A 10,593-nucleotide genomic window follows, 5' to 3' on the forward strand; every position below is an offset into this window, starting at 1 on the left:
TGGGGATGATAAATGTTTTGGAACTAGACAAAAATGAGGGTTGCACAACATTGTGAATATACTAAATGCCACTAAACTGTATACTTTAAAATGGTTGCTTTCATATTATAGGAATTTTACCTTAATAAAAATAAAAGATATTAGAGGGAAAAAAGTATCAAAAAGGCATCAAATTTCTCAATAGTAATATCAGAAGCTAGAAGACAGTATAATCAAAGCTTTAAAATTATTTCTAACCAATAATTCTACATCTAGTCAAATTGTAAATGTGATGGTAGAATAAAAATATGTTTAGACATGCAAAGTTTTTAAATAAATTTATATCCCTTGCAAACATTCTCAGGAAGCTACAGGATATTCTGCACAAAAATGAGGAAGTAAAACCACAAAAAGAAAGACATAGGAATCAAGAAACAGAGGCTCAAACTAAGAGAGAGGTGAAGAGAAGTCCCAAGTCACCGAAGGAAGATCTCAAACAAAAACTGTGACGTGTGCCTAGAGAGCAACCTGCCCAGATTAGAGCACTTCAAGCAAATGAAACTGATAAAACTAACAAAAATATTTTAACATGTTGAAAAGAAATTTACATAATTAAAGGAGAAATAATATTGGAGAAGAGATACTATTAAGTACATGGAATACTAATTGATCAGGAAAACCAATGCAATTATTAACTCCAAGGAAAACAAAATGTTGTACAGGAAAGAAAAAGTAATCATAGTATCCTATATGGTTCGACAGAACATAGCATTTACATAAACATAGCAGTATAAACAGTAATCTAACCAAAATTATTGCATAACCATATAGAGATGATAGAGTGACAAAGTGGGCATATGTGTGGTACAGGTAGAGGGAAGCTGAAAATGATCTGAATTCATCCTCTAAAGTGGGAAGTCAACAAATGGTATCTAAAACTAAGAACTCAAGAACTGGTAGTATAAGAACACTATTCAGAAATATGAAGGTAAATATAAAACCAACCAGCTAAAATGATTGAAATTAGCTACTGTGTAAAATAAAAAAAGATGGGAGGGGTATGAGACTGATAATTTTGTAACAAGAACTGTAGAATTACGTTTCTCTTTATGTGCTAGTGATAAAAAATAAAAATTACATGTAATAGTAGGCCTAAAAAGGAAACCGCAAGTGTTTCAGAATAACAATGATTCCAAAGAGGACATACAGGTGGCCAAATGACACGTGAAAAGATGCTCAACATCACTAATCATCACAGAAATGCAAATTAAAATCACAAGGAGATATCACCTCACACCTGTCGGAATGGCCATCATCAATAATTCAAAAACAAGCGCTGGCGAGGATGTGGAGAAAAGGGAACCCTCGCGCACTGTTGGTGGGATTGCAAATGGGTGCAGCCACTATGGAAAACAGTCTGGAGCTTCCTCAAAAAATGAAATATAGAACTATCTTATAACTCAGTGTTTCCAATTCCACTTCTGGGTATTTATCTGAAGAAATCCAAAACACTAATTTGAAAAGATCTACGCACCCTTATGTTCACTGCAGCATTAGTTACAATAGCCAAGATATGGAAGCGACCTAAATGCCTATCAACAGATGACTGGATAAAGAAAGGGTGGTACATACATACAATGGACTATTATTAATCAGCCATTAAAAAAGAATGATATCTTACCATTTGCCACAATATAGATGGACCTGGAAGATATTATGCTAAGTGAGATAAGTCAGACAGACAAGGACAAATACCATATGATCTCGCTTGTATGTGAAATCTAAAGAACAAAACAAACAAACAAAATACAGTGATAGCCTTAAGTAAAAATAAACACTGAGATTTGTGAGAAGCATTAACATTCTAATGGCTACACGAAGAGCTTCACTGCAGCCAAGAACGTGACCAAGTCTGACCAAGCTTTCCATACGCATTAGGTATTTAGTTAGAATGTATGTATCTCACTTTAAATTTAATGGAACACGTTATTACAAAGATTCCAATGAGCCATTTTTAAGGTTCAAATGATTTTGAATTTGGAATGAAAGTTTATACCTTAAAGTAAGTTTTGTCCAGATATACAAAGCAGTGGGTGGAAAGGGTTAGAAAAGCAATTACATCCCAGCTACCGTAACAGGCAGAAAACTGAATTTTCCTTCCACAGGTGTAATTCATTTGTGTGCCATGAGATTAGATTTTACTACAGAAAGATGTGTACAAAATCTTACAAATAAGTGTCAGATATCTGGCTACAAAATAGTAAGTTTAAATAGGCAAGAGAGGTGATGCAGGCCAGGCAGCCCAGACTCCACTTACAAGCTTGTGCCCGGACAGAACAGCAGTGAAGTCTAGCCGAAGCTTGATTTCATAATTTTAAAGGGTTTCAGAGACCAATCAACCATTTTTCTTGTATAAATGAAGTTTCACAATGAAGTAAAATGCTACGCTATAAATTCTAGAGCAATCTAAAAATACAAATGAAAGATAAAAGCAAGCCAAACACACCAATCAACTAATGAAAATAAACTTCTAATTAGTTTCAAACTTTGAGGAGAAACAGGTAAGGAATTAAGAAAACAGTGCTCTATTAAGAGATTTTTGCTATAAAAAATATATACATAGACACAAACACTCTGAGCTATGGCCCAGGGCTTCTCTATATCAAAGACTAGAAGTTTTTATACTGAAGGGACATTTGAGACCACGTCGTTATACACTCATTTTACAGATGACAACAATGAGTTTCAGAGCACTGGAGCATCTCATCAGTAGCCACACTAAGTACCTCCTACGATGCTGTACGTATATCACAAACATTGTTTAGAGTAATTACAAGAATCTCAAATAACAAAGAAAGTGTCTAAGTTCTACTTAGGAAAGTAGGTAACTATATACACAAACAAATTTTTTTTAAATAAGTGTTCGAATTGGAAGAATTTTCTAATGCTCACTAAACAAAATTCATTTACACAAAATATCACGATGTCACAATTATTCCAGTGAATTGATTTTTCACAGTTATTCCAGTGAATTGATTTTTCACTATGGACACTGAACCAATTATTTCTAACCGTTTCATTACTTGATTTCACAACACCTCCACCAAGCTCCTAGAAGTACCATGTGGCATACATTTACTTTAAAGTAGAAGCTAAGTTTAACTTGCTTTAAGAGTAGGTTTTGGGGGTTTTGATTTTTCAGAACTTTATAAAATCCTCTTCCAAGGACTAGAGACATCTTGTGAAGTCAGCCATGCCTCACACCCAGTTTTTGTGCACTTTCTCTTGTTTTGTAACTGTAACCACTTCGATTATAGGAATTTTAGGTAGTTTTATAGTTCTGCAATTTTCTAAGGGACAGAGACTCTGGGGAGTGAGTGCATGGTTCCCCTGATAAGACTGTATGCGATCATTCTAGTATAAGAATGTATTGTTCATCCACCAGGCGATGAGCATAGAAAGTTAGAGCCTAAGCAGGGTGAGAGAGCACCTACAATGGCTGAACACAGGATGCTGGGGCAGGGTGGAGTGTGTGCGCTCAGGGGAGGAGACCCAGAAAATAGAGCCAGGGCATGAGCAAGGAGAGGAGGGCACCTTCACAGTGAAGAGGGTGGCAGAAGAGATGGGAGACTGGTTAGGTACGTGGGTATTGATTAAATACGCAACTATATTAAGTATAACAGAAACTAGGTTTCTCATTTCTGGAGAAGAGAATTAGAAATATGGAAGGGGGAACGCTAGGATGGACACTTTGGTGTTGACTGTGGTTTGGAGTTGAAGGTATCATGGCTTTCAGTAGATTAGATAGACAGATAGATGATAGGTTATGGATGGATGGATGGATGGATGGATAAGTAGTTAGAATACAGATAAATATGAATGGAAATGTATATATATGTATATACTACATATGTATATTATATATACACAAATGTCTGACACACACACACACACACACACACACACGCTCTGTTTGCCAAGAGTGACAGTGGTGACACCCCAAAAGCAACAATTATACCTAGTGCCCAGATCTTGGCTTCTAAACAGAATTTTCCACCAAAAGGAACCAGAGCTCCTCAGAGAAATAGCTAATTCCGTGGTTTGAGCAGGACCTCTCCTGCAGGATGAGTCAGCCTGGAGAGAAAAAACAAGTACTCACAAGTGATGGCGATATGTTAAAAAGACACAAAAACCAGATTAAAGGGGCTCTCAGTGGCCAAATTTGAGGAAAGTTGAGCATCAAAAGAAATAGAATTCTAGGTCTGAATAAGATGGAATAAGGACATTTCCCTCCTTCTCTCTCACTGAACATAACTATAAAACATGGACTGACTGTGTATAGCTATGTGATGTCTCTGAAAAGAAAACAGCAGAGGGCAGAGTGGAGAAGAATACCAGAATTCAAAGTAACAGCAAACTGATGGTGAGTTCACCATTCTTTCCCTCTGGTACTCCCTGGCCTAAGTTAATGCAGCCAGAAACAAAGCAGTGAGCATCCTGGTGCAGATTGAGAAACCATCTCTAGTTCCAGCTTGAGCTGCTCAGAGACAGTGCAAAACTCCTGTTTTCAGTTTTAATTTTCTCTTTAACTTTTTGTTCAATTATTTAACTCTCTTCTGACCTAGACCCCAGGCAATTAATTCCATGGTAGCAAAAGCAATGGCAGCCAGGGGAAAATACAAGAGTTAAAACTTTGAGGGAGGGAAACCTTTCTCTCCACTTGGGGTGCTGCAGTTCCAAGAGAAACTTGGGAAAAACCCCGCTGCTTTTTTTTCTGTTTCTATCTTCCCACTGCTTGGCCCCAGATGCAGTACAACTGCATATATGGACAGTTACCAGGTGGAGCACTGAAAAGAGTAGCTCAAGAGAATCAGAAACTTCTAAGAAGTTAATGGAGAGAAAGGAGTTCAGAAAAAAAAATCGTCAAGTTGTTGATAAAGACCTGGGCTCATCTCACAACCAGAGCAAGCATGGATCTGATCTTAATTACCATAGCAAAGATTCTGAAAACCGAACTAGAGAAAGACATCCACCAGGTGCCAGACTGACAAATGAGTGTTGTGTATGCAGGAAAAATCTGAATAGCACTGCAAAGCCTTTGAAAACTGAACTGACACTGGAACCGCAGTCTCTAGGAGACAATTTGAAAACTGTGCTGTGACTCTTTTAGGTTGATTACCTGCAAAAATAAAAATATCAACATTTTCACAAAATATATGTTAAGACCAAGAAGCTTAAAACATAATATTCAAAATGTCTAGGATACAATAAAAAATTACTGAATCTACGAAGACCCGTGAAAACTTCAACTTACATGAAAAAAAAAAAAAGACAATCAACAGACGTTGGCAATGAGATGACAAAGAAATTGGAAATATCTGATAACGACATTAAATCAGTTCTTATAAAATAGAACGTGCAATTATGAACACTCTCAAAACAAACAGAAAAATAGAAAGCCTCAGCAAAGAAACAGAACAGGGATCACTCAGCAAACTACAACCTGTAGGCCAATAGACTGTGAGCTAAAAATTGTTTTTACATTTTTGAAGGATTATTGAAAAAAATTATGCAACACAGCATGCATGTGATCCACAAAGGCTAAAATATTAACTCTCTTGTAATTTACAGAAAGTTTCCTAATCCCCGAAATAGAAAATATAAAGAACCAAATGGAAATGTTCAAACTCAAATATACAGTAAGAGAACAAAAACCCTCACTGGATGGACTCAGTAGCAGAATGCAAACGAAAAAGGAAAGAGACAGTAAACTTGAAAATAGACATCAACTCAGCAATTTGAAAAAGAGAGGAAAAAAATATTGGGGCGGGGGGAAACAGCATCAAGTATCTGCAGAATTATAACAACCACCACAACAACAAAACAACAAAAAACTCAATTCAGCATCATTAGTGTCCCAGAAAAGAGACAAGGTGTGGTACTAAAAAACATATTTAAGAAATAATGGCTTAATATTTCCCACATTTAGAGAAACATATGCACCTATGAATTCAAGAAGTGTAGGATAGAAGTGATATCAGCAAGACAGCAAAATAGGTCTCAGCCCTTGCCCCACATAGAAACACAGATTTAACAACCATTCATGGATGAAAATATATTTGTAAGAGTCCTCAAATCCAAGTAAGAGGTTCTGGTACTCTAGTGGAGCACAGAAATGAGAAAAGATGAATTTAAAAAACAGTAAGAGAAACAGTCTCACTTTACCTGCATCGCCCTCCCTTCCAACTTGGCACAGCACAGTGCCAAGAGAGATCCCCTTGACCCATGAGTTTTCCAGTGGGGGAAAGAAAGAGCCTGGCCCATCAACCCCAGCAGCAGACCTGCCCACCCACAGACCCCAGCAGCAGGCCCATCCACTCACAGAACCTACCAGACAGGCCGACTACGGTTCCCACCAAGCAGCCCATTCAGAATCTCTGACCAAGCTTACTGATGAAGGGCTTTCCCTGCTCAAGTTTGTCTGTAAAGACTGAAAAAAGTGACTGCTTCTTCAAATGTACACTGATACAAGGCTACAAGGATCACAGAGAATCAGGAAAATATGACATCACCAAAGGAAAAAGTAAAGCTCCAGTAAGCAACCCAAAATAAATGGAGATCTACAAACTGCCTGACAAAAAATTCAAAATAATTGTCTCAAAGAAACTTAGTGAGCTAGAGACCACATATAGATAACTAAATGAAATCTGGAAAAAAATATATTAAAAAATGAGTTAAATAGACAGAAACCATAAAAAAAGAAAGACACACATTCCAGAGCTAAAGTATACAATGACTGAGCTGAAAAATTCAATAGAGAGCTTCAACAGCAGACTCCATAAAATTATGGGAGTCCAGAAGAAGAAAAAGGGAAAATGGCAAAAAGCTTATTTAAAGAAATAATGTCTCAGCCCTTGCCCCACATAGAAACGTATGCACCTATGGATTCGAGAAGTTTAGGATAGAATAAAAAATAAAAAATTTCCCATATTTGCAGATAGAAGTGAATATGCAGATTCATGAAGCCCATGGGACCCCAATTAGGTTAAATCTAGAAAGGTCTAAGCCAAAACAGCCAAGCACGTGAGAGTATAAACATAGTGGTAAAGGTAAATACATGGACAAATGTAGAATAATATACAGTAATGGTAGGTAAACCACTTTAAATCCTAGTATAAAGGTTAAAAGATAAAAGCATTAAGAATAACTATAACCACAAACATTTGTTAACGAATATCCAATATAAAAAGAAATTGACAAAATGGAACAGATATAGAACATTCTATCCAACAGCAGCAGTACAGTCTTCTCAAGCACTACAAAGCATCCTCCAGGATAGATCACATATGGGAGGCCACAAAACAAGTTTCAGCATACTCAAGATAACAGAAATTATATCAAGTACCTTTTCTAACCACATAAAACTAGATATCGATAATAGGAGGAAAGTTTGAAAATTCATAAATACATGGAAATTAAACAACACACCTAAAAAACAATGAATCAAAGAAGAAATCAAAAGGAAAATTTAAAAAAATATCTTGAGACAAATGAAAATGCAAACAACATACCACCACAACTTACGGGATGCAGCAAAAGTAGTTCTAAGAGGGAAGTTTTATAGTGATGTGCACATACATCAAAGAAAAAGGTGTATCTCTAATAAACAACCTAACTTCACATGTCAAGGAACTAGGAAATGAAAAACAAAGTCCAGTGTTAGCAGAAGAAAGGAAATGATAAAGATTGCAGCAGAAATAAGTGAAATAGAGAATAGGAAAACAATAGAAAAGACCAACAAAATGAATTATTAGTTTTTGAAACTGTAAACACAATTGACAAAACTTTAATGACACTAACAAAATGGTAAGAAAAAGAAAGACCCAAACAAATACAATAATAAATGAAAGAGGAGACATTACAAATGATACTCAGAAAGACAAAGGCTCGTAAGAGATCGTGAATTTATATACCAACAAATTGGATAACCTAGAAGAAATGAATGAATTCCCAGAAACATGCAACATACCAAGACTAAATCATAGAGTCAAGGTAAGAGTGTGGAAGTGTTCTAGGCTGAAAGAAATTAGAGACCAGGTACAGTCTTACATGGAACCCATTCTGTATAAAGGACAGTACTGGGAAACTTGAAGGCAGTCTCTGGGCAAAGGGTATACAGTTCTTTGAACTATTCTTATAACATTTTCATAAATATGAAATCATTTAAAAATTTTTAAAGCCGAAAAGAGTACCTAGAACATAGCTGGCAACATACGAATATTTACTGAATTCAGTTCTACATTATAACATAGAATCTGGGGAAAAACTAAAACCTATTTCACAAATAGGTACAATTTATGGAGTCGTGGGAACATTCTCCCCAACATCCAAATATATCTTTGTTATCAACTCCCTCCGTGATAGTAAACACTGAAGTAGCCATAAGCACTGAAATAGGGAAGAAAGAATGGAAAATGGAGATAAACTGGAAAAATATAAAAACTTATAGACTCTGGAATTTTGAGGGGATCTAGTCTGGGAAGCAGGCTTTATTTATCCTATCCAATCTCTCACACCTCCAAATCCCTATATAGAAAAATACTACGGCAGTGATATGATCAACTGCTGTCAACCTTGTCGACAGAGAAATAAACTCGTATTTTCTTTCTTTCATCACATAGCATAAAATATGAAGGAAATATTATCAAAATGGTTTGACAATAAAAGAGAAAGCAAAGAAATTTTAAGAAAAAAAACCCATGTTGCTTTTTTAAACACCCTTTCTAGTACAGAACAAAGGAAGTAAAATATTTCAAAGATCAGCTAAGTGGAACTGATAGCAAATATAATCTCTAAAGAGCTACACAAAGTGGCAATAATTCTTCCTAAGACTTGATATAACATATTTTCAAACTCTTGAAGAATAAATGGAGAAAATTCACTCACCATTTTAGGGAGCCTTATCAACATATCTTTGCAGCGCAGGATGCATGAAGATGCTCTTGGAAAATCATCTTGAGCAACTGCCTGGGAAAGTGAAAAATAATGCCAATAACTGGTGAAAATGAAATAACAAGCCATTTGTCTACGAGTCAATTTTAACGTATTTTAACTGGTGTTTAAAAGCCTTAATTTGTCTTCCAATTCTTTTAGCAACACTAGTTGGTCTAGCTGAACATAACAGTCAGCTCAAAATACTGAGAAATAATGGCAAGAATCTTGGGTAACATGGAGCTGACAATGAATGACTGGGAGTCATGCATCTTTCTGGAAATGCTGAAACCAGTGTACGATCTTATTATATCATGGTATAACGCTGTGTCTAATAGATGCTTCCCCAGCTTGAATAGTTTTTGCATTTGTCTGCATATTAGAAAATAGCAGTTTGTCATCCTAAAACAGGCCTGCAATAACCTCGCACTGTGAACTGCTGTGGTCGTCTGCTATGAAAGGCAGTTTAGTGCAATCTCATCCTGGAGCCAGAAGAGCTACTCTGATTTTTATTATGTATAACCTTGAACCTTATGCTCTCATGGCTTCGGGTTCCTCATCTATAAAATGAGGGTGCTGTACCAGCTTATGTCTAAGATTCCTTTCAGTTCTGTCATCGTATGACCGAACACCCTCAACTGAACAAAAAGATCAATCTCACATTACTTAGGAACTTGTCGAAGAGGCTTGTTTTAGCCATTTAAGAATTTAGCTGACAAGGCACAATTTTAAAAAAAACCACGGACATATACAAGAAAATAATTTAATAAAGTACATTGTAGAGAAAAAAATCCTTACATTTGCTATTTTTTCCCTCTATTCTTGTGCTTTACATGAGAAAATAACTGAGTAGACAAAAGATAAAAAACATAAAAAGCCAACTTCTCTCTAGTTTTCTCCTCTAGCTTTCTGCTAACTACTAAGCTTGACATCGTACTGAGTAGATAGTGTCCTCTAAGGCTTTAATACTAGATTATGTTAAAGGAGAAAATAAATCGTAAACACGAGAACCTCAATAAGCCAAATCTCAATTATCTACAGAGATTATAAAATAATATTCCCATCTATACAAATAAATGTTTAATACTTGCTGACTGACTCATTATTCAAGGTAGAGAAAATCTTATAAAAAAGAAGTGCTCAGTGATAAATGCCATGATGACGCTTTCTGTTCTAATGTAAAACAATATAAGCCTTTAATGGTCAAAAAATCCATCAAGTATCTATCATGAATCGGATTTTACCTTTTAAGACATCAAAGCTCTAATAATTCAAACTAGTTTTGAAATTTTATTCATCACGTAGGGCCAGAAATCCCAAAAGATAGAGAATTCAGGCAAAGAAATCTTAAGAAAAGGCAGCACAATGTGTACTGCTCTAGCAACATTTGGTCAACATCGGACCAGTAGAGCCTTTTGGAACACATTCCCAGGTCCCACCACTTGGAGAGTCTGATTCGTTAGGTCTGGAATGATACCCAGCCTGTGCGGATACAGTGAAAAGACTATGGGTTTTGGATTCCCCGCTTTTCCATTTCTTTGCTCAGTGAACTTTGGCAAGTCACAACCTCTTTGAGCCTCAATTTCCTTAAATGTAAGATAGGGATAGTAATGTCTACCACAT

The 10,593-nt window shown here is 36.1% G+C and overlaps 1 protein-coding gene across 1 annotated transcript in view; it reads right to left on the bottom strand.

The window, feature by feature from the left end:
- Positions 1-10,593, bottom strand: part of TEX11 (testis expressed 11) — a 136,971-nt gene that overhangs the window by 104,078 nt on the left and 22,300 nt on the right. Inside the window, exon 7 of the mRNA XM_025044431.1 lies at positions 8,926-9,006. Coding sequence (XP_024900199.1) covers positions 8,926-9,006 — 81 coding nt within the window. The remainder of the gene's footprint in view (positions 1-8,925; positions 9,007-10,593) is intronic.

Source organism: Pteropus alecto, unplaced genomic scaffold (genome assembly GCF_000325575.1).
Source record: "Pteropus alecto unplaced genomic scaffold, ASM32557v1 scaffold312, whole genome shotgun sequence".
Lineage (NCBI taxonomy): Eukaryota > Metazoa > Chordata > Mammalia > Chiroptera > Pteropodidae > Pteropus > Pteropus alecto.